Source organism: Trichoderma gamsii (assembly GCF_001481775.2).
Source record: "Trichoderma gamsii strain T6085 chromosome Unknown Scaffold_22.2, whole genome shotgun sequence".
Lineage (NCBI taxonomy): Eukaryota > Fungi > Ascomycota > Sordariomycetes > Hypocreales > Hypocreaceae > Trichoderma > Trichoderma gamsii.
Genome location: NW_020171359.1, coordinates 309307 through 333193, shown reverse-complemented (window position 1 = coordinate 333193; position 23887 = coordinate 309307). Strand labels below are relative to the sequence as shown.

The 23887-nt window shown below is 47.6% G+C and overlaps 7 protein-coding genes across 7 annotated transcripts; 6 read left to right on the top strand and 1 right to left on the bottom strand.

Moving 5' to 3' along the window:
- Positions 1-1117: 1117 nt before the first annotated feature.
- Positions 1118-2692, top strand: TGAM01_v206535 (hypothetical protein; the record flags this gene model as incomplete). The annotated part of the gene is made up of 1 exon (XM_018801698.1): positions 1118-2692. One exon carries the CDS (start codon positions 1118-1120, stop codon positions 2690-2692), a length of 1575 nt encoding a protein of 524 aa, XP_018665013.1.
- Positions 2693-3578: 886 nt separating this feature from the next.
- On the top strand, positions 3579-6382 carry TGAM01_v206534 (hypothetical protein; the record flags this gene model as incomplete). Its single annotated transcript, XM_018801699.1, has 6 exons — positions 3579-3804; positions 3881-4220; positions 4282-4498; positions 4565-4867; positions 4922-5407; positions 5462-6382. 6 exons carry the CDS (start codon positions 3579-3581, stop codon positions 6380-6382), a joined length of 2493 nt encoding a protein of 830 aa, XP_018665014.1.
- An 819-nt stretch (positions 6383-7201) lies between these two features.
- Positions 7202-8281, top strand: TGAM01_v206533 (hypothetical protein; the record flags this gene model as incomplete). The annotated part of the gene is made up of 1 exon (XM_018801700.1): positions 7202-8281. One exon carries the CDS (start codon positions 7202-7204, stop codon positions 8279-8281), a length of 1080 nt encoding a protein of 359 aa, XP_018665015.1.
- Positions 8282-11920: 3639 nt separating this feature from the next.
- On the top strand, positions 11921-13314 carry TGAM01_v206532 (FAD binding domain-containing protein; the record flags this gene model as incomplete). Its single annotated transcript, XM_018801701.1, has 2 exons — positions 11921-12141; positions 12267-13314. The coding sequence occupies 2 exons, from the start codon at positions 11921-11923 to the stop codon at positions 13312-13314; spliced, it is 1269 nt and encodes a 422-aa protein (XP_018665016.1).
- A 986-nt stretch (positions 13315-14300) lies between these two features.
- TGAM01_v206531 (hypothetical protein) lies at positions 14301-16274 on the top strand (the record flags this gene model as incomplete). Its single annotated transcript, XM_018801702.1, has 1 exon — positions 14301-16274. One exon carries the CDS (start codon positions 14301-14303, stop codon positions 16272-16274), a length of 1974 nt encoding a protein of 657 aa, XP_018665017.1.
- Positions 16275-17582: 1308 nt separating this feature from the next.
- TGAM01_v206530 (hypothetical protein) lies at positions 17583-17887 on the top strand (the record flags this gene model as incomplete). Its single annotated transcript, XM_024549886.1, has 2 exons — positions 17583-17796; positions 17856-17887. 2 exons carry the CDS (start codon positions 17583-17585, stop codon positions 17885-17887), a joined length of 246 nt encoding a protein of 81 aa, XP_024405360.1.
- Positions 17888-18262: 375 nt separating this feature from the next.
- On the bottom strand, positions 18263-20283 carry TGAM01_v206529 (hypothetical protein; the record flags this gene model as incomplete). Its single annotated transcript, XM_018801703.2, has 5 exons — positions 18263-18738; positions 18830-18951; positions 19016-19110; positions 19184-19908; positions 19965-20283. 5 exons carry the CDS (start codon positions 20281-20283, stop codon positions 18263-18265), a joined length of 1737 nt encoding a protein of 578 aa, XP_018665018.2.
- Positions 20284-23887: the final 3604 nt, after the last annotated feature.

Sequence of the window (23887 nt, the reverse complement as noted above, 5' to 3'; positions counted from 1 at the left end):
TGCAGGCCCATAAGGCGAGCATTTCCAATGTTTCCTCGATCCTAGACAATCAAATGATGAGATTGGCACTCCTAAATATGATAAGATGTTATGCTACTTACCCATTGATTGACTAGCATAATGAGAGATATCATGCCAACTAGAATGATATCAACTTTGAGGAGCAGGCCATTCTGTAATTTCTTCTCGTTGAGCGTTTGGGTGGGATCAGTCGCTACAAATCCGTCATCAACGTATTTGATCGCAACTTCATTTTTCTCGATGGTGACTTCGTTGGAACTCATTGTATCATATAGCTCAAATGACTTAGCCCTAGGATACTAGGCAATGAAGATGAGCAGCAAAAACAGAATTTCTAGTGCTTTTATAGACAGCTACATTGCTCTTGGAGAGATACTATGATCTGGTAGCCCATTATAGGAGCGTCGAAAACCTGGGGTTCTACTACGGGTGCCGGTAACCCCAGATCCGAATTGCCGGACGTGAATTACAGAAGTAGCTGAGACTGAAAGTCATGAACTCGATAGGCCAAGGATAATAGTGTACAAGATGATGAGTTTAGCGCTGCGCTACAATAATCATGGGGCAAAAGGTGGGCTGCGCATCTTGCCACAATAGGTAATTATCGCGATGGCCGCAGTAGCTTCAACAGGGATTCAAAAGATGCCCAAAGTGGTAATTTTCCCTTGTTCACGATATTGTCTAGTATTATAACGGAGACGTTGAGCTATTACGGGTATACCACAGCTGATAGGATCAACCGGTGTTAGTTTAACTGGCATGTGCCCCCTTTTCGAGGATACAAACAGTGGGAACGTGCTAAGGAGATGCTTGGCTCCGTGACGAGATTCGAGCGGTCTCCGTAATTAGCCACTTTTGATGGCAATTCACTACCCAGATTCCGAATACATCGGACTTTCGTAGGAACAAAGCAGTATTCCGATACTTAACTCCTGAGTATGACACGGATTCCGGAAACTTTTACTCAAATCCACCTTCAAAGGATGTTACAGAAAAGATATAAATTGGTGCCAAATCTCGGTCACAGTTCCATCTTTCTTTCTTTTCACTATCTCCATTCACAGTATAGCTCAAACCTTTGAACTACTTATACAAAATGCCCATCTCACTCACGCCACGGAAGCCTTCCAGCCTTCGGGACAAGGAAAGCGAGCTCCAAATGCGCATCAAAGAGCCTTTCAATGTTGTGGCTGTTGGAGATTTGATTCAAACGATGCCTTTTGCCAACAGAAATGATCCAGATATCCAAGCTCTTGTCCAACTGATGCAAAAATCCGACATCACATTTGCCAACAACGAGAATACAGTTGTGGATCGCCTCACATTTCGCGGCCCTATCGCTCACATGGAGGCAGACAAGCACATCGCAGATGACTGGAAGGAAATGGGCATCGATATGGTCACAAAAGCCAACAACCACACCTTCGATTGTGGCGACGCTGGTCTTGTCCAGAACTTCGAGCAGCTTCGCCGCGTTGGTATTGAATATGTTGGCACCGACTACAATATCGCAGAAGCGAGACTTGCCCGCTTCAAAACCACTCCCAAAGGCATCGTGGGTTTCATTGGAGCTTATGCCGAAACAGAAGATCATTCTCAGCTGTTTGGCATATCCGCCAAAGACCCAATTGTTGTGAAGCCAGACCACCTTGCTCAACTAAGAGCAATGCGCGATAACCTTCTTACTCGGCGTGCTGAAATTAAGACGCCAATCGGCATGCCTGATGCAGACCCTGAAGGATCTGTGCTTGTTTTTGGACGTCAATTCAGGCTGCAAAATGCCAGTGCTGACGCTGATGATCAGATAAACAGTATTAAACGGCGCTTGGAACACCATCTGAACTCAAAGGGAACGATAACCTATAAGAATAACTCGGTCCGTCTGAACGTTTGCCACAGCGTCACTACTGAGCAAATGCAACAGCTGCGATCCATTGCAGGTGTCGATACGAATGACAGCTCTGAGACTCTCGATGCTTTTGGTGTTCATTTCCGAGTCGGTCCAAAGATAGGAGAGTATAGCTATGAGATGGAGCCCCAAGATTTCCGCGATATTCTTCGCGAGGTCCGTGGTGGGAAACAGTTTTCAGATTTTCTCAGCGTTACTATCCATTGGCATCAAAACCGTTTCTCTTTCCAGCACTATTCCTTCGACCATTATCCGACAGATTATCAGATCAAATTTGCCCGTGCAGTTATCGATAACGGCGCCGACTTTTTCTTCGGCCACGGCGTTCATACACTCAAGGGAGTTGAGATATACAAGGGAAAGCCAATATTCTACGGCATCTCCAATTTTGTTTTCCAAAATCCTCAGTTTCGCTCATGGCGCGATGATGCCGCTGGACGAGCTCCGGCCTCCCTGGAGGGTCCCATTGTTGGAGATGGCGAGGCCAATGAGGTGCGCTGGGCTTGGCTGAATGAGTCGGAAAATAGAGAGGCACTGCTCATATCGGCTGACTACGCCGACGGAAAGTTATTGCGTGTAATGGTCTATCCGGCAGATTTGGGGAAAACTCCTCGCAGTGGCTCTATGACTGGAACGCCCACAAAGCCTACTCTTGAGGTTGCCAACGAAATTCTTGGCCGATTTTGCAAGTACTCTGAGCCATTTGGAACACAAATTACGATTGAGGATGGTGTTGGAGTGGTTCATATCCCTTCTGAATAGGAAAAGTCTCAGGGTAGACTGCATGTACTTTGCACTTTGCACGCTGAATCTATCTAATGTACGATTCATTTTCTTATTTAACAAAGACGAATTATATAAAGAACTCTTCAACTCTGCTATTACAAATTAAGCAGTAGAGCACGTTGTAAAGTTATCTGATTACTTCCGTAGAAGACACCTAGGTTTTCCATTCTTGTGCACTAACCTAGAGAATTGAGCTAACATGAGTTTCAAGTTGCGCAAAGGATCACATGAGAAAAAAATTAGGGAACAGAGGACCTGCAGTAGAGATAACATGTACGAATAATAGGCTAAAGTAGATAAATTGACCTTTTCCAATAAACCTGAGCTGTCTACAACAGTACAGCTGATGCTACTTAATCGTGAGTCATCCTATTACATTGGCCAGGATTCAATTCGAGTTAATAAGCATTATTCAGCTAGGCTTTTCTAATAAACGCACGCAGTTGCATCTGCACCTACGCAACTGATCACCTCAGTACATTCCTTTAATTTAAACAAGATTACACCTAAACTAAAATTTAACCTGATACACGTGTTGTTCTTCTCTTGCAACGTTGACTGCCACTGACGGATCTGTCCGATCTGCTGGATCGAGTACCCGTCTCGGAGCCGTAACGTAAGCACACATTGACGCTAGGAACTAAAACGTAACTCCGAATTGATGCCTGGGGAGCCTGGCCGTAGGCGGGCTATAATAACAACTTGAATGCCGATGGCCTGAATCGTCGCGTGCTAAACGTCTTTATAATACACACAGTCTTAGGCCTCTCTATCGCGACTCCGCTATAAGACTATCCGAGACCGACTATCACTTCAGGGATAGGGAACAGCCAACCTAGGAATATGAAAGTCCGCAACGGCCATGTCATCAGCGGACCCAGCAACGCAGCTTGATACCCAGGAACAACCTCAGAAGACCAAGAAGCCCCTATCCTGCATCTCCTGCAAGCTCCGAAAGCTGAAATGTGACCACGAGAAGCCAATTTGCACTCGGTGCACCAAAGCCGGCAGCGAGTGCATATACCCAGAAGCAAGACGCAAGCCGACCATCCAGCGAAGCAATGTCAAGGAATTGGAGGCTAGACTAGGTGCGTATCGGATACGACAAACCTATCGCACTATGGTGTAAGCACATTGGCACCTAACACTTATACCAATCAACAGCTCAGGTAGAGGGCTATCTCAAGGAGGCTACCGAGGAAAGTCGAGATGTGAAAAGAGGCAAAGCCGACGGCAATCCAGACAGTGACGATGGTACGAAAAGTCGACCGAGAGCCGCGACGGCAGCTGATGAACAAGATGTTGCTGCGCTGGATGAGCAGCCTATCCCACCAGGGCACTTCACCGACCCCAATCAGTTCGCTGACCAGGCCGAATCTGGTGACGGCCTTCCTTTTGAGTCGTCTAGCTTCGAGTATCTGAATGGCAAGCAATACAGCAATGACGAGCTGATAGACCTCAGCATGTCAGAGACGTTGCCCCCTATTGAAATTATAGAAGAACTGTATGTTGTATCATGCCCAGCTTCTTCCTCTTTCTTCTAACCCGACTTATACATTGGACAGGCATGAATGCTTCTTTACTACGCAGTACCACTACATGCCGCTTATACAATCTTGCCGCTATTACCAGGCCTTTTATGGTGGCCCTATGAGGAAACCACCCATGTGCCTACAGTATGCTATTTGGGCAATGGGAGCACTGTGGCACCCCAAGTACGACCGATGCGCCGATGTATTCTATAAAAGATCTCGCTATTACGCCGAAGCTGATGAAATGAGAGTGAGAAGCCAGCTCTATCACCCGTACCCGAATTATGAACTATCACGTAACTAACTGAGACCCAAGGAGTCTGGAGAGTATTTTATCACGATAGCACACGCTCAGGCTTGGGCTCTCATCGCTTGCTATGAAGCGAGAGCCATGCTTTATACCAGGGCGGGAATGAGTTGCGCCAGGTGCTGCCGCCTCGTGCACATGCTTGGCCTTAACAAGATTGACAGTCCAGATGACGATGCTCCAGAGACTCTAGGTCCTCCACAGGATTGGATAGAGCTAGAAGAGCGCAGAAGAGTCTTCTGGGTGGCGTTTTCATGCGATGCTCAATCAAGCATGGCAACTGGCTGGCCAAGTTATATCAACTCTGATGATGTAAGCTTGTCTTTTTAGGCCTGGGAGGGACATGAAACTAACTAACTTGAGTAGATCATGACTCGACTTCCAGCTAGTGAAGAGGCCTTCATATCTGGCGAAGAAGAAGAGTGCCCTTTTTTAGACGATGTGATGAAAGGCGCATCCTACAGCGGCTTTTCCGGCTCTCTCGTTCTTAACCACCTCTTGAAGGCCATCATGCGACATGTGCATCTCATCAGGCCGTCTGACCGACCTGAAGATCCCACGCACGGAGATTTTTGGAAGCGGCATCGCCGTTTGGATAATCAGCTGTCGACCCTGTTCATGTTCATGCCGGACAAGTTCCGTCTCCCCGAGAATTTACACAATCCTCTGGCAACCTACATCAACCTCAACTTTCACGCATGTGTAATTTGCTTGCATCATGTTGCCCTCGAAGTCATTGAAAAGCACGGCCTTGGCGATTCTTTGAGAAAAGACAGTCGATACCTTTTGAAGAATGCCGCGGACGAGATTGCAAGCATTGTCAAGATGACATCCCATCGCTCATCATTATTTGTAAGATCTTTTGTCGACTACGTTGAGGACTTACAGGACTAACGGAACCCACAGAGCAATCCTTTGTGCGCCTTTTCGCTGTATAGTGCAACAACGGTGTACGTTTACCTAGCCAAAGAAGACCCAGCTACGGGAATAAATCCCGTCGACATGTCCAATCTTGAACTCATCGTCAATGCCATGGAGGCTATCGGTCGTATACATATGGTTACATGTGCCTTCTTGCAGCAAGCTTGTCTCGACATCGACAACAACGGCCTATCATCAACCATCAAAATACCCGCCCTCTACCAATACCGCAATCTCTTTGGCGGCCCCGCTTCCAACATTCCCCTGCTAGCTCGAAGCCCCATTTCAAAACACACGCAAATGAGTTCTCCGCTGCCTGGGCGACTGCCTCTGGGTAACCCTCTCGGCCACTTACGGCCGACGAACCTGAGAATGACAAAATCCATTCCCTTATTGACCGGTGTGACTGCTGTGACGGCACAAATGGGCCGAATGGGTATTACAGAGAGCTTCCGGCCGACTTTTGGCGCCATATCCAGAAACCTGGCACCCCGACCCACTGATAACATCAACAAAAGAAAGCGAGATCCTATGACTTCTCAGGCTGCAGCGAATACAGACGCAGAGATCTTTTTGGCGGCCTTGCGTAATGGATATATTGGCCGTGCGCCTACACCTGGAGCTTTTGCACCTGTCGATCGAACCAATTCACCACATTTTTACTTCTCACCTGTTGGCCAAGGGACGGGCAGCGAGCCGGGATCGAGTAATAGCAGTGCATGGCCTGGCACCACAGGAACTGGCACCACAGGAAGCGATCCCGGGCATAACTTGAGTGAATGTCAACCAGATCAGAGCGGTCAGCCTGCAATGGCCTGGCAGTTGGATGATGACATGATGGCTTTTACCGGAGGCTTCTCTAACGATTGCCCGGATGCAAGCGGTGGCCCACAAGCCTTTTTCTGAGTCATAACTCGTGCTATCATGCTTATACGACGTATATAGTGTTTCACTAGATGACTACATACTGGATTGTATGTTACAATTGGTTGTAACAGGAAGGTGTTTCAGGAGTTTAACGTTTTGAACTACGTTGAAGAAAGTGCCATTCATTTGATCTTATATCAATCTCCATCTGATGCATAGAGCGATGATATTGACTTTAGTTTATGAGAATACCAAGTACACATCTCCCCTTTATTGACACGGTAGATCAGGTCCGGAAAGCGCCCCAACTTCTCACATCTATGCTGTTTTCGTACTCCTCGTCCATACTTGTGACGTGAAACAGAATGACTTGTTCCATGATGGCAGTTAACTTTTCATAAGACTCATAAGACAAGGATTGTCGTTGAGGACTACTGGTTATAACCATGTAGTCGTCAGCTATTACGAATCAGTATACTCATTATTGCACATGTGCCTGATCTTTAATGAAGGCAATTTCACCAATGAAATTGCTACCGGAACTCGGGCTTTAGTCGACAGCGGCGAGAAGGCGAAGCGGAGACACGTCGTCAGCGTCATTATCAAGGAAGTCGTCATGCTTTGTTCTGCCGGAACTCGGGTTTGTCAAACAGCGGCCCAAATCGCGACGCTTTATGTATAAATAAAGGACTATGGGATGGAATTGCAAAACGACAAATGAACTAAACATCAACACAATCAATCAATATCAAAGCAATGGCATCACACTTGTTGGAAGGCAAAAGGATAATTGTTGCGGGTGCCGGGATATCGGGCCTGTCTTTCACTCTCGCTCTTCGGCGCCTCTGGCCCGCCAACATGACACCTCCAAGCATCACGGTTTATGAACGCGACGCCAACGTCGTGCCAGCTGGCCGAGAAGGATACACAATTTCCCTTGCCGGCCATGACGAGACTGGCGGCCTCTATGCAGCTCGTGATCTCGGTATACTGGACGACGTTATGAAACACGCCGTGCAGAGCTTCGGGAATAAGTTCGAGTTCACAATGTGGAATAGCTCGTGGAGCGAACTCTTGACTCAAAAGCATGAGCCTGCTCCCGGTCTACCTGCGTCAGGGATCCGAATTGCAAGGAAAAAGCTTCGACAAGTGCTGACCGATGTTGTCGGCCGAGAGCGGGTTATATGGAACACGACTTGCGTGGACGCAGAGAGGCTCCATAACGGGAGGATGCTCGTCAAACTCTCCGGAAGCCATCTGTCAGAGAATGATTCGACAGCCGAGTGTGACCTTCTCATCATCGCGGACGGGGCATCCAGCAAGCTCCGAGCAAGTCTTCGGCCAAATGATACGTTGCAATACACTGGAATCATGCAAAAAGGCGGCCTAGCCATCTTTCCAAACGGCATACCGAAGCCTGTTGACGAAAAGTGGGGATTAATAGTTTCTTCGGGCAAAGGCGTAGCTTGCTTCCTGTCGCCATACGATGAAACGAGCGTGTCTTGGGGCTTGAGCTATCGCGCACCAACGATTGAAGAGCCATTGAGGATCAGCAGCATCGAAGAAGCTCAGTCAGTGATAGAAGAATCCAAGGAGCTTGGAAAGGAGTTTGTTGAACCATTCCAAAGCATTCTTGATGCAACGGATCCCAAATCTGTGTCTCGGCTAGCTGCCAGAGACAAGCAGCCTTTCAGCCATGACCTCTCGCTCGGGCCGGCAATCTTCATAGGGGACAGCAACCATGCAATTACCCCATTCTCTGGGTATGGAGCTAGTCTCGCCATGAAAGACGGTTGGGATCTTGCAACGCACTTGTGCGGCTCACAGAGCCTGGAAGAAGCTGTTAAAGCGTACGATGCTACTAGCATACCGAGGGCCACTAAGATGCTCAAGGAATCACGTCAGCGGATTGATATGAGCCATGTGACTGGCCTTTAAATACTCTTTGAATAGGAGCCTTCTTGGCTTTGGTGGGTTTGTTCTTGGGATCAAGGATGCGCTAGGTTCTACATAGGAGCAAGAAAACTTCCATCGATGTACAGGCGATGAATTGCTTCTACTTAATTTTCTAGAACGGTTAAGGTCTCTTTCAATACTTTAATAGTCACGGAAGAATACTTCCCATTACTTTAGATTGAGAAAGCACTTCTTTATTTAGCTCGCGACTAAATGTATCTGAATAAGGAAAAAGAAATGAGAAACCACACGTAAATCATCCAAGATTTCACTATACCTTGCGTAGTGTTTTAAACACCTTAAACATCAAATTAATAACGTAAAGCAGAATTTGAGGACCCAAGATACAAAGGAAGAGGCCAATGAATATTCCAAGCGAAATGGCAGGAACTTGTGCAAGCTGGCAATTTATCCATGTAGTGATATCGCCAGCTAATAGCCATTCTCCGCTCATTTTTCTCGCTTCACGCAGACCTAAAAGGCCATCCAAGCTTCGTTTGCTATTGTCTCGGATATATGCGTCGATCTCGCCCTTTCTCACCATTTTATCCAGTGCTTTCTCGAGGGTTGGGCGTTCTTTGTAGCAACAGCAATCTACTGAGGTTTCCTTCTCTGAGTGTTGAGAGTGAGAATCGCGGTCCAGTACAGGCACACCGTAACCGCAGGAGGTTTGAACCTTTTTCGAACAGTAAGTTCTTCGTTATCTAAGGTACATAAAGTCAAACGTGTGTGAGAGTGCACCAACCTTCCATATCTCAAGCATAATGACTGCTCTTATTCCAGGGAAATCCCCTGCCTGGCCAATAGATTGCATCAAGTCCGAGAATCTTGGATCAGTTCTCTCAACAACTGAGCCAGTGCAAAACAGTCGCATTATTCGAGGTTTGCCATCCAGGCTGCAAAACATGAGAGTGGCTCTCTTGTTCTCGTATAGATGGGAGATTGTCTCGACGCCTGAGCCAGCAGTGTCTAAATACGCTGCATGGTTTGAGTCGAAAATGTGAAAGGTCGATTGTATTAGACCTTTTGGGGAGAGATTGACGTGTTGGCCGTTTAGAGGGGCCGATGCTATGAAAAACATTTGTTGTTGCAGCGCCCATGTTCTGAGGTCCTCAGAAAGAGACTTGTAAAAGTGAACCATAGTATTTGATCAATTATGATGAAGCGCTTCTAACTAAAGCGGAAGATGCAGAAGCAAGAAGAAATGTATAAGAAGCTGCCAAGAATAGGGTCAAATGAATCGAGTTGCCCTCAATATAAATGCAACTGAATCACTTCTTAATACTTCCTAATCCTCGGAGATAAGGCGCTGTGGTTCTCTTCTGTACAGACTATAACCCGTGGTGAGTCGCATGCTATGTAACACATTTGAGCAGTCATCATCTAAGTCACTTTCAATTCATGTAATTAATCCATGTAAGTATTATTTCATGAATGTCATAGCCTAGATGCTTAGGCTTGATGCCAAGACATGATCAAGTCATCAAGCCGCTATATTAGCTTCATTCTTTTATTAAAGGTCTTAACCTCCGATAAAGTCTCATTCTCCGCTCCCAATTGCCGTAGTTACCCAATGCTCGGATCTTCTTGGCTTATATGGGTGCTATAGCAAGTGCACGCTGCCAAGATTTGAGAGAAAACCCAACACAATAGCAAGCTGTAGCCCTCCATCCCCGCCCTGGCTCATCAATTAGTGGTGCTTTTGGAGCCAAAATATCTACCGGCGCCATTGTAGTCTGTGGCGCAGCGGCCCGCGACGCCAAGCCCGATAAAAGTCAACTTTTGTTCTCCTTCATTAGCATGCCATAGAACAGGAATTGCATGCAAATAGAAGAGAAACGTGACACAGAATGCCATAATTAATAATCTGTATGAACTCCTCTAGAGATTTACCAGTATAGCCGCGATAGCGAGGCTTCAAGGGTGCTTCTTCCGCGGACTTTAGAATCTGGACCCACTGTCAATGCCGCTATTAACAGACTCTCACAAGCATGAGAAAAATGGCGAATATACATGAACTTGATTGAGCTTGTAAAAATCTACAGGGATAAACACTGCTGCGTTTATATATCCCTTGTTTCGAAAAATAGTAGCCAATCGTATGTTAACAACATCATAAGCAAAGTGACGTCTAGCAACACTTCCCTTCTCTAGGTGTTTTGGCTGATGAGCAATTCTTGAGAATGAAGACGAACATCGAGTTAGTCGTGCTAGCAAAAAGCTAGAGCAGTCTTGTCTAAGGTTTAAGCCTCCTAAAGAAGTTCAGTGGTCTTTCAGTATACCCATATAGATTGATAGAAGGGCAAGAAGATTAAAGCACCGGGATCAAAGCGATGATAAGAATTATCCATGATACTGTTCAATATTGGGCATAAAATTGCTTACATGGAAGCAAACCCGCATATGTAGTCCAAAAGCTACACAACAGCCAGCCATATTATATAATGCTGATGTTTCGTTAGTTACACCGCATGACTTTAACCATGAATAAAAAAGATGAAGGAGGCCACACTTGGGCAGGCACACAGCCCCGCATTTCTGCTGTAGGATTTTACATCGTCGTTTAGCTTCTACACGTGGTGGCACCCAGGTGAAAATAGCATATGACGAAAACCCCTGCCTGAGCGCGAAGACAAGTTATTTTTATCAATTTATATGTCATTGATCTATTTTTCAAGTGGGGAGACCATAACATTGCGGCTATTACGCAGTATCTATTAGATATGCATAACCAAGGCAATACTCTGAAGCGGGCGCCTATGGTGGCCTAATTGTGATTTGCTTGCTCAATTGAGTTTGAAGGATGAGCTTGCACGATAGCGTGACATCCACTCATTACCCCAGATGACAGACATGACTAGCCACGGCCATCTCAACCTCCATCAATCTTGAGATCCTACTGGCCCACCATCCGAGCCGTGTTTCCGGGACCAAGGCCACTCCAACACATGGCTGTATGTCATAGGTGGAATCCCTGCAGCGAGGTGAGGTAGCATTTCAGCTAATGATGTGCGTCTTCGCAAATCAAGGAAGGCTGGAACTAACGATTTTGCATTAACAGAATTGGGGAAGTGCTGGTACCAAGTAAATACGTCGTAGAGTATGAATGGGCGTCTTAAAAAGTGAGATTTATAGATATTCTAGCTCGTTGTACGCCACATAACCAAAGTCATTCAATATTGAATCAGAGACCATACTGCTACTAGCGATTATGGCGATATCTAAGATATGCAAAGATTGAGGTCAATGAGTAAATAAAACTCTGCTTCCCTGCATATATCATTCGTATATACTATATATATTTGTCTATTCCCTAGTTCCTTCATTCCTTCGCTTCTTCCTTCGCAATCTGCTCTCTTCCTTCGCGTCCTATTTCTAGATAGTCTAGTTAACTAGCTTCGCGCCAAACCATGTTCTATCTTGCTGCATGCATTCACGTAGGTGGCTAGCTTGGTTCTAGCATACATGTGCCTTAGAATCAGTGACATTAAAGGGCTTCTTAAAGACGATCGCGAGATGTTCTCCCAGATTTAATCCAACCTATTCTCCAAACTTGTTTACATATCAGCATCGAATTTTGACTTGCTCTGCCCTCTTGAGTACACCTATGATATCCCCAACATGTCATCCAAGACGCTTCCTGTCATTATCGTGGGTGGCGGCCCAGTTGGTTTAATGGCTGCCCACATCTTCAACAAACTTGGTCTAGATTTTGTACTCCTCGAACAGTATCACAGCGTGACCCCAAACATTGGAGCATGTATCGGCATGTGGGCACCTTCACTGCGAATTCTTGATCAACTAGGGCTGTGGGACGCATTTGATCCACAAGTAAAGCCAATGTACGATAAGATATCTTTCACGCAAGAAGGAAGCATCATTCACTCAGGTTCGATATTCTCTGTAAACGAAAAAAGGTGCTATACCTATTCCATTCCTTTAGATGGCAATTGCTGACTCTAAATAGATATGGTTATCAAACATCAATGTTCTGGCGGTACGATATTCTCAAAACTTTGTACGATTCTTTGCCGGAACAGTCTAAGCATCGGGTCTTGGTAAACAAGAAAGTCGTCGCTATTGATATCAGAGAAGAAAGCGTCAGCGTCCGTTGTGAAGATGGACATGAGATTGAAGGCTCATTCATCATCGGGGCAGATGGATCGCATAGCGCAGTGCGGGAATGTACAAAAGAACTTGCTCGCAAGAGCTTTTCCGAAAACGAGCCCTTTGGGAAGAATGAGGACTTCAAAACAACATACCGACTCTTGTTTGGAAACTGTCCACGCATTGGCGATGCCAAGCCTGGCACCGTTTACGAGTGTCATAGATTCGGAAGCTCTACCCAGGTCTTTACAGGCGACGACATAATGTGGTTTTTCCTCTATGAAAAGCTCGATAAGCCCACGTCTGAGCACAAATCATATGCGCAGAAGGATGCCGATGAAATTGCCGCTCGCCATGCGGACCATCGTATCACGAAAGGGCTCCATCTTCGAGACTTGTACAAGGAGCGAGGTGCCTCAGGTGCAACTGATCTCGAAGAAGGAATTCTCGACAAATGGTGGTGGAAACATATTGTTCTTGTCGGAGATGCGGCACACAAAGTGACTCCCAATGCTGGATTGGGCTTCAACAGTGGCGTGCAGGATTTGGCTGCGATTGCAAATGGCATTCGAAGTCTTCAAAGCAAGGGGGGAAGTCTGCATGACAACGAGGCCATCGAAGCGATCTTCTCCCAGTATCAAAGCGAGAGAACGAAACTCATGAAGAAATTCGGCGATCTCTCGGCCAAGACAACGCGCATATGCGCCTGGCACTCGCGCACTGCAATGATATGGGATCGCTACATCATGCCTGCACTCAACCTTGAGTTGATCATAAGCAGACTTTTGGTGGTGCCAATGGTCAGCAGTTCCATTGTCCTCGATTGGCTGCCTGAACCGCATTATCGCTCCGGGTCAATTGCTTGGAAAAAGGCTCCGAATCTAAACCCTACTGAAGAGGCTTCTTAATCGACTGCATATCCAGCCTCGATGGGCAGCAGAGAAGGAGTTTAGGTTTTGGTTAAGACAGCGCATTTATCCCGGTTAATGTATTTTCTACCATATAATAATAGTATCACTCCATAAACTTCTCTTTCCAATTTCCATATTTTATGGTCTTCGTATGGTTCTGACGAGCAGCCCACTTATCTGTATAAGCAATAAGGTGAACCCAGACCTGTGGGATAAAAAACGGACCCCGCCCTTACCGAACGAGGTAGGCCCCCTCCAAGGGATTTTACTGATTCCAACACAGACTGAGGTGCAAAGTGGTAATAAAGCTGAGTGCAAGCGGAAGAGTAATTGTACTCAATGAGTTTCTGCCTCTATTGGGTTTACAAAAGATTCAGATTCACGAATACAAGCCACAAGCTAATGCTTTCAACCCGTCCTGCGATCCAAATGGCTATAATCGCCCAAAGCTGATGTTTACAACAATCCCTGCACTTAGCCTCTATACACGCTGTAAAGATGCACATCGTCAACACGTTGATCAGCTGACATTGTATGAAATGGGCCTTAGCTTATACGTCATTATACTTATCATCCGCATATTGTGCCCTTTGTAGCTACTAATTGGAGTCAGTGTCTTGTTAGACAGTTCTATCATTAGGGCAAAGGCTAGCTAATCGGCCGCCGCTGCAGCAATACCATCAATTACACAAAGAAAAAGAAAATCTTTTCTTAAAAATTTTTTCGCGTCTCAGCTGCAATGTTGCTCGTGGAGGCAGCTGAGAATGCGCCCATAAGAATTTGTGGCTAGCTAAGGCAAAGCGACGAGCTGAAGCTGGCGTAATTTTTTATAAAAGGAAGCTGCACCTCTTTCATGGCTTCAAGAAATCCATTGTAAGAATTGTATGAAGGTTGGCCCATCAGTACCAAGGCCATTCTAGGAAAATATTGATATTTCTCATTTAAACTAGTCTTGATTTGCGGAAAGGCAGCTCCTCGCCATCATGCTCGTTTACCAAGGACAGCCAAAGGCCAACCCTGATGGAGTTGAATCGGTCACGGCCATTCTTCCAACAAAGGCCGAGGCTGGAGCGCCTTGCATTGTGTTATGGCGCAAAGCCACCACCGCATCAACCAGTTCAAAAGCTGCGAGCAGAGAACCCCCCAATTTTGGAAACTTTGAAGCGATTCTAGAGAAGAACGACGAGAAGAACACCAAGTTCAAGTCGGCCGCATCCAACTTAGAACTAGACTTCACCGGAGATCATAAAACTGCGTCTCTCAGCTTCCAGCCTACTCATGGCGGCCAAATTCAGCACATAAGCCTGACCTTGGCTCTTGGCGACCCGTTCAAGACTCCCTCTCCCCAATCTGAGGCATCCATCTTTGGCGGGCCCGTCATCGTCCAGAACAAGGGCCGTGAGAACCTTATTGCTCTGGTTCTCTGCGAGAAAGATGAAAAGGGATCCCAAAAGCCAATCAGCGTTCTGATTGAATGGGGTGCAGAGGTTGCCATGGCCGAGATACCCCCAAGAGTTCAAACTTGCCAAAGCAAAGACAAGGACACCATTCCCGATCATGATGAAAATCTCTGCTTCAGCTTGAACAGCCGTCAACATCATTTCCATGGGATGGTGAGACGCCCGCGTCGTTCTCCGCCAGAGTTGCTACTGCAAATTCGGCCTCAGTCTGGTAATCAGTCTACTACTAAGTCTGAGGCTGCGGCTAATGCCAAGGTTGATGAGAAATCCGATGAGCCAGCTTGGCAAACAACGCAGAGCTATCCTTCTATCGGCAAATACAACAACTCCATGCACACCATCGTGCGCCGATCTGCTGAAGCTCGCCACACACGAGTGTGGAACGATACTGCTGACAACGACAAAGGCATTGCGCCGTCACTTGTCACTGTTACCATCCAAGAGAGTGGTGCAGCAAATGACACGTACAACAAAGGCATGGCGGCTGCAGGACTCTTTGTCTCTCTCCTGGGAGTTGCCGCTTGTGCTGCACCGCCATCTCTGAGCTCAGTAGGATGGGCAATTGGTATTATAGGACTGCTTCTTGCCGGCAAATCGGGGCATGACAATTTTCACGAAGATCCTGGCAAGTCCATTACCAAGGTGCTCTACCCGAGAGATCGCATTTGCCGACGCGCTGTTGGAAGTGGCGGTAATGAGATCCTCATGTACCGAGCGTATATGGAAGGGCATGTGTTGAAGATTACGAAATATTTTCGGCCATCTGCCGGAGTTGGCATAATTAGGGTCACAAATATTGTCAATAGCTCCCCGTCTTCGCAAGGATCATGGCAGGTGGAAGATATGTTTTCTTTCCAGTTCGCTGAGCCTCAAACTATGAATCTTTACCGCTATATCAAATTACCTGGGTTAGTTCCCACGGGTAATAATGAGGGTGGCTCAGGGCTCCCCAGCCATGGGCTTCCTTCTACGGGCTCATTCGTTTGGTTCGATAACAATGGAAAGTTTCTGAAGTTCTATGAAGCAAAAAGAGACCAAGGCGGGAAAGGGGCCGATCCTATCACTCGTTTTGGGTTTGGATTATTCGACCCAAAGAACGATAACAAGGTTATTAAGCATACCGTCATGTCACTGGTCCAGGGAACCAGCACTCAGCTGAGCACCAACATTGCAGTTCTCAACTTGGACGACGATCACGGCACTCCGGTAGTGACTATGCACAACTGGAAAGTCTGTAGTCTTGAATGGGTCGCGAGAGCTGTCAAACAAGAGGATGTTTTGGACTTTATCAAATCCGACCGGAGAAATTGGAACTGGGGGTACCAGTGGGATAGTAAGAGTGGTGATATTGAGATCATCAGGTCGCCCTATTATTATAGAGAGGACTTTATGACTCAGAATGAGGGCACCCATCTATTTCTTCCAATCAGCAACAAAGACTGGACATATACATCCATGGTGGTGAAGGATCCTAAAGCACCGTCATCGCGCAAATGATATTCCCCGGCTGGATAGTACAGCATATGATCTAGACTTGGCCTATGCATAAATACAAGATTTGAACTTTGACTGCCTCTAGATCTCGATCTATGTTGATACGAATAAATGCAAGAGCAACATATGTGAATAATATATTTTCTAAAAAGTGGCATTATGTAACTATGCACATGAGTGTAATATCTTGAGCATCAATCGGAAACTATTTGAAGATATTTACTCAGTTAATCTAGCCTTTCCCCGTCACGTTAGTCAACAATACATTGTAGGTTGGCTTCGCCATTTAAAACTAAAGATCGATCTGCCTGTCATTTGTGACATGATAAAATGTGTTGCATTTTACCACTCAAAACCATATGGCCTCACGTTTTATATCCGGTGGCTGCCACCACCAGGCACAAGCCTAACCATATCAGCTCGTCATACAGGACAGTCATACAATCACCATATTAGACAGCAGGGGCGTCCGTCGACAATACGTAGTTGAAAAAAAATCGAGGCACCAGGAACAAGCCACAATAGCAGGCAGACCAAGCCCAAACGTCAAATTCGGATCCAAGGCGAGAACAAAACGGGCCCCCTTCAAGCACGTAGCCCGTTTTGCCTACTAATCAGCCTCAAGGCTCCCACGCCACCAGAAACTGAAAATCAGGCACCGACGGAAAATGTGTCGAGAGATCCGGCAAGTGTGTTCCGCTATTTTTTACCTGAATGCCTCGTAGTTGTAGTTTTGGCATTTTTATTTCTAGTCGGGGATTTTTCATGTGAGGGCGTCGCAATAAACCGCTTCACATGCAGCCACCAGTAACTGAACCGCACAGAAATAGTTGGAGTAGGTTGCGGCTCATGTATAAGTCAGCTTACATATGTCGATTGTGCCCAATCACTTCTACCAGCTATATCTAATCTCCAACCACTGGTTACCGGCGAGCATCATTATCCTCATCAACAGTGGGACAGGAAAAAAAAATCATTGTCTCTTGCCCTGAAATATGATCTAGGTCGTGGTCCACACGTATATTTTATTGCAGATTGGAGCAAAGCATAGGCGCAGCTCTGTCTTACAGACGAAGTAAGCAGCCCCGCCACGAGATGCCAGGGGCAGTGCCTGCCAAGCCCTTCGTTTCTCTTCAGATTCTGTAGATTTGCTACATCACAAGCATGAACTCGAAAGAGATTTAATGAATTTTCGCCAAAACGCATCACCTAGTGCAAATTAAGTGAAGTATCATCCAGGGGTCTATCTGCTCTAATGAAGAGGCCTCACCCACCTGGCTGCCAGGCAGGGCGAGACAATCCATTCGGATCATGGCGATCATTCTAGCTTGTAGCTATAAAAGAAAAGCATTTTCGTGGAGTGGCTCGAGAAACATCCTTACAGTTTGCACTTTCACTCTCTCCTATACAACAGTCACGCAACAGCAGCAAGCATGGACAAGAAAGGTTACTCAAGCAAAAGCTACAAGAAGCCGACTGGCGGCAGCAGCTCGGGCGGTAGACAACATGGAGAATCATCATCCAGGTAAGCTATATGATACGACGAGATAAAGAAAAGGGAACAGTGTTGATGAAACCATGCAGCTCTAAGAAGAGGGAACCAAGCTACTCCCTGAAAGAGTACTTGAAAACCCCCCAACGTCATGAAACATGGGACTGGGAACAGAAAGCCCAGCGGAGGAGCGACAAGAACCATCGCCTATAGAAGAACGATGGAAATCATTCCGAATAGCCAGGAGAATATCCCACGTCCCTGATCAAGTATGAGTGTCATCGTATCATGATTTAAAAGCAGTATCTGCCTATCAGAGAAACTAATTAACCAATGTTGCTATAGTATACCGCCAATGCGCCTTTGATCCAATCCCATATACCAACAATTCGACACACAAGCTATCCACCCTTCCACCGCAGCTTCAGCTCTCACCGTCATAATGGCTGGACCACATATGATCGGCTCAATACCCCCCTTTCCTTTGTTTTGAATACCCTCAAGCTTCACCCTTAAAATCAGCCCTTTGTAAGCCAAGCCAATCCCACAACTTCGTGTCCGCCTCTACCGGTGCAGGCATGCTTCCCCAATACTCCACCCCACGAACAGACTTCTCAGCAGACCACGACCTGTCCACGCCAAAATATTTCTTGATGATCTGACTCTTGATAGGCTTTTGCGAAACCGTCTGCGGCATCTCTTCCCCGGGACCAAGAATCTTCACCAACACAGGGAGCATGTATTTCGGTAGTGCTTCGTTCATGTCTTTTCGGAGGCGTGCGAGGTTAATTATCTGCTCAGAATGCCTGCTCTGTAGCTGCTCTTGCTCTGGAGTGAGACGGACGACGGCGGCGCATATTTCCTTGGCTTCATTATCTGGCACGCCCAAAACGCAGGCTTCGGTTACGTAGGGGAGAGCTGTAAGTACAACCTCGACTTGGACACTCGGTATTCGGTAGTGTCGAAACAAGATATCTGGAGCACTAATCAGCATCCCAGGCAATGCGACGTCACGAAGTTGAAGATTGGAGGAGAAGAAGGAGGACGTTGCAAGCAAAAGACTCACAGTCAGCATTGGCGCGGCCAGAGAAGATGAATTCGCCATTCTTCAATTCCGCAAAGTCTCCCGTCTTAAAATACCCTTCGGCATCGAAAGCGGCTTTTGATTTTTCTTTGTCTCCAATGTAGCTTTTGATAGATCCATTAGTATTATCCCACTTTCACAATCGCACTGCTATTACCCAGAACTTACTGCGTAAGCATGAATGGGCTCCTGACACAGATTTCTCCGTGATCGCCATCTGTCAGCTTGACTTCAATGCCGGGAAACGCAGCGCCAATTGCATCCTGAATACCGTCATGTTAGACTCTTTTTTTGTATATTTAACAGCAAAGTTGGAACAAAAGGGTGAAAACGTACCGACCGTTCTGTACCGTCAAGAAGCTTGTATGTCGCCAGGCCGCCAACCTCTGTCGATCCGTAAACATTATTAAACGGCAATCCGGTTCTGTTCTTCCAAAACTTCAACACTGACGGCGAGACCATGGCGCCGGCGCAATGAATGACGCTGATATTGCGAAACGCTTTGATATACTCCTCCTGCTCATCCTCGCTCTGTGCCTCCAGCCACTCCTTCATCTCGCGCAAGATGCCCGGCGTGAATCCCGTTCCAGTGATGTGGTGACTGCGCAGGACTTCCCAGATGCGTCCTACTCCAGCCCGCTCCTTGAGGATGTGAAGCTTCTTGCCGGTGAGCATGGGCTCGACCAGGCTGATTGCGCCACCAAGCCAGTGAGGCGGTCGAAAGCATACCGTCTGGCAGTTTGGAGGCGCATCTGGCTGAAACACCATGCATATTCGCGGAAGAACAGCACCTTTTGGCGGTCCGGTCGTGCCAGACGTGAAAATGACCAGGCCCGGGCCACGAGGGTCCATGTTAAGCGTCTCATCAATCGTGATGTTGATTGCGCCTACGGGCTCGGCATTGCATGAGATGGGGATGGCTACGGGCTTGAGACCCGTTGGGATGCCGGAGAGGGACGCAATTCGCTCTGCCTTTTCGTAGCAGTCTTTGCCAGCCAGGATGCAGAGTGACTCTGCGTTGTCGACGAAATGTTGCGCCTCTTCGGGGAGGATACCAGAGCCTAGATGTCCTCAAATTAGCTGGATTTACATAGTATGCTATGCGCTTTACACGCACCAAATGGCATCGCCGCTCCTCCCAGCACTCGAGTCGCAAAAAAGGCCACGATAAACTCATAGCCGCTCCTTGTCAGCACCGCAACATACGGCCTCTTGTCGTCAAAGATGCCTCGGTCGCTGAATGCAGACGCCGGTAACTGCTGGCGCATGAGGTCGCGCGTTCGCAGGATATCTGCAATGAGCTCCTCAAGCGTCTTCTCAAAGCCAAAGTGATCGTAGATGTAAGGCCCCTGGCCGGCGCATCTCTTGGCTGATCGCAGGAACTGCACCAGAAGTAAGTCGTTGGGGAACTTGTCCCTCGCAGATCCGACCGCCATGGCTACGGTTGTGGCGTTGATGCTGATATACACCTAATTGACTCTTTGTGTAAATAAGAATGAAGAATGACAGCAGAAATAATGGTAATTGTGTGGAACAGTGTCAGAAATATATTCAACGGCGTACTTGTCGTGAATGATTGCTGTATATATATATACTTGAATCACTCATCCAACACCAAGCCAATGGTGCGTGAATTAGACGCCGAAAGACACGCTGTGAGACTCCGCGCGAGCACTAACAGACGCAAGAGACAGCATCTGGCTAAACCGCCGCATGGCAACCGGCCAATGCCTGCAATTTATCGTGCTCGACCTGGCCTTCATCGTGAGAGAATTACAAGTCCGAATTCCAGCACATCATTCTAGCTTCCTCCCAACGCATTCATACACCTACAGTACAAGTACGCCGAAAGAAACGAAACAAGCAGGGTCATCGGACTCGACCCCCGGAGAGCGTCCGAAGGCCAGTTTGCCTGGCGCCATCCTTGCTCATGCAATCCAATGCAATGCAACCACGCTCTTCTGACAGGGTCTGGGAGCCGCCCGCGGCTCAAGCCCCAGTTTCCGCAGCTCTTAGTCGGGTGCGGCCGATCGTCGTTATCGACGTCTCAAAGAAAAGAGGCCAGTTAGTTAGTCCTGCGTAACGGTGGCACGAATCCAACGCCCGAGTTTCGGATGTCTCGTTGCCCGTGGCCCTATTGTCTGCTTCTCCGCACGTCTTTGCGGGCTGTGCTGTGCGTTCCTGTAGGGCGCCGGCTCGGGGGAAAACGCGATGCTGCTTATACCACGCCTGATAGGCCTGGGAGACGCACAGCAAGTGGCACACAAGGGTGGAGAGACGCGCATTTAACCACTAAGTGTGGCGCCCGGTCGTGGATCGAATGCAGTAACGCGGCAGCCTCATTGTCCCCGCATGCTAGGAATCGCGACGATGAGGCAAGACATCCGAAGCCCCTGTAGCATCAATCGAGGGCAGCTGAGCGCCTCAAAGACCTCTTCCGATCTGCCTGTCCCAGCATCGTGTTCTACGAGTACACTAGTATAAGCTAGCATAACGCCATCAGCGCCGTAACCCATGACACCTGGACACGATTCGACTCGGCTCGACCCTTTATCTATTGCTTCGCGCCGCATTAGAGCCTTCTGGAAAAGCCAGGCGCCCGGCATCGACCTGTGACCGCCACTTTGCATGCTCAAACGCCGCCTTGACCAGCTGAATGAGCATCATGTCGCTTCCGGAAGGGCCCATGACGGAGCCACTAAAGGGACGGCTCTCTGTCCTAGCGGTTACTCGCGATTGATATGTCGTCTGTGCGACTGTTTGTCGTTGTTCTTGGTTAGCCCATTCGAATGATTCATGATTCTTCGGCAAATATGAAAAAGGAGATGAAAAGGGAGAATAAGTGAAGGGGGTGGCAAGCAAATGCGTCAGCAAAGAGGGAAGAGGAAGCTCACAAGGCACGATAAGATGCGGCAGTCCCAGAAGAGGAGCGAGTGCCCCAGGCCCAATGCCATCGATTCTGCTCGGTGTTCTGCACTACATTAGCTGCATGCACTGGAATCCTTCATGCAATGGATAATTGTCAACACACTGTGGTAGGTCGTCGCGGTAATGCACTGTATGGTGAGGCCCGAAAGGGAGGATCATGATGCTGTCGGAGTTTTGGAGGGTCGGCATGACGTTCTGGCCGAACCACGTTTTGAAGACTTCGATTCGCTCGCGGTGGCGTTTGCCGTCTTCTGCGGACTCGTTTTCGCCGATATTCCTAATCAATGGTTATTCCCTATTCAGCATATGCATCTTGGCTTGCTGCGCGGCTTATCAGACGAACTGCTGGGCTGCAGGGCAGGTGTCCGATCTGGCCCCGTGGAAGACATACCATCTGAAACGGGGAGTTGCTTCGACATAAGGCGCATGCCCGAATTTCTCCTTGTACCTTTGGCGAAAATCATCATACTGGTGGTAAAAGTCGGCACAAAAGGAGCTGAAGGGAGCCTGAGTCATATTTAGTAATGCCGATACTAGCATTGTAGGAGATGCCTAGCATGAATACACTCACCTGCCTCATATATTCTTCCAGGCTCTGTCCATCGACCTCGCTTGGCGGCTTGGAATCCCAAATGTGCGACAGGCTTATCTTGTCAGCTTGAATGCCAAGGAATTCCTCCAACGTAGCGACAAATTTGTCTGTTAGGCCCTGAGTTTCTTCAAAAATGGAAGCAAAATCCAAAGGATAGATGATGCGTTTGGGAAATGCGCCGTTATCAGCTGTCATGTTTGATGCTGCCTGAACAACTTTGAGTAAGTCCTTGAGGCTGCGACTCGAGAAGCCCGCCGCAGAGTAATTCCTGTATATACATAAGTATACAATTCATCTTCGTAGCTTCTCGACTGATATTTTGATTGGACTTACTGGGAATCAACCTGCCATCCATCCAGAGGTATAGCGCCGGCTGAGGGTCGAATCGAATATACACCATGGACACGCGCTTGCTCACGGATTCCATCAAAGCCTAGACAGTTAGTACAATACTTATTCTCCAACTTCAAAATAAGAATAGCCTGATCTGCTCACCATCTTGCGCTATAGCATGCTCCATCCAGTCGTAGCCGCTCACGCTGGCTCCAGCACCGGCTGCGCTTCCACCCGAGTCTTGATATCCATCACCCCTCGGATTCCATGGAGCTTCGACATCGACCCATTCTCGGCCAGAGTCAAATTGTGATGATTTGGTTTTGCCTACAATGATGGCACCCAAGTCAATTAGGCGTTCGACAACTTTTGCCGTCTCTGTTGCTTCAGTATCGTGCAGCTCAGTCCAGGCCCGGCTCGACAAGGTCGTGCGAACACCTTTGAGTGACGCGGCATCGGCGATGGATATTCGGACTCCAGACAATGGTTTGCGAATAGACGGCGCCGGGTGGTAGAGACGAGATGGTACGGCAATGGACTTGAACGATCCATTGTCTGAGAGAGACGACAGCGCTTCATAGCTGAATTCTCACATTAGATCACATAGCCAATCGGCTGGGCACGAGGTAGAGCAACATACCCTTCTTCAGTGTTGTTTATACTATTGGGAATCACGCCAAAGGTAAATGCATCCAAGACGTCATCATAGAGTCTCCATGCCTGGTAAAGGTTCGGCCCGTGAAGAAAATAAGGACCAGACGGCAAATCTCCAAAACCACCTTCATCAGCCTCGGCTTTGTAATCAGCCTCGATTTGCTGCAACCTGACCACGGTCCTGCTGCTCCGGGGACCGATATTCTGAACGAGGCCGATGGTGGTGTCCTTGTCTGGCTTTTCTACCAGAATGCCGCCGAAATCAGACTGGAAAACGTCATCTACCGTTGCAAACAGATCCAAAATGCCGTCAACATCGCCATTGATCTCGCTGGTCGTGAGGAGACTGACTGGAATAAGCGCATCAGGGTTGATTGTCTGCTCAATCGTGCCCTAGATAGATTTACTCAATGTTAGCACGCACGGAGCTCTCGCAGCTTGCAATCGACGCGTCTTATCGTACCAATTTTTGAGGATGCAGCAAATACTGAGAGCCTGCAACGACGACGGTGAAGAGATTCTTCATTGTAAGG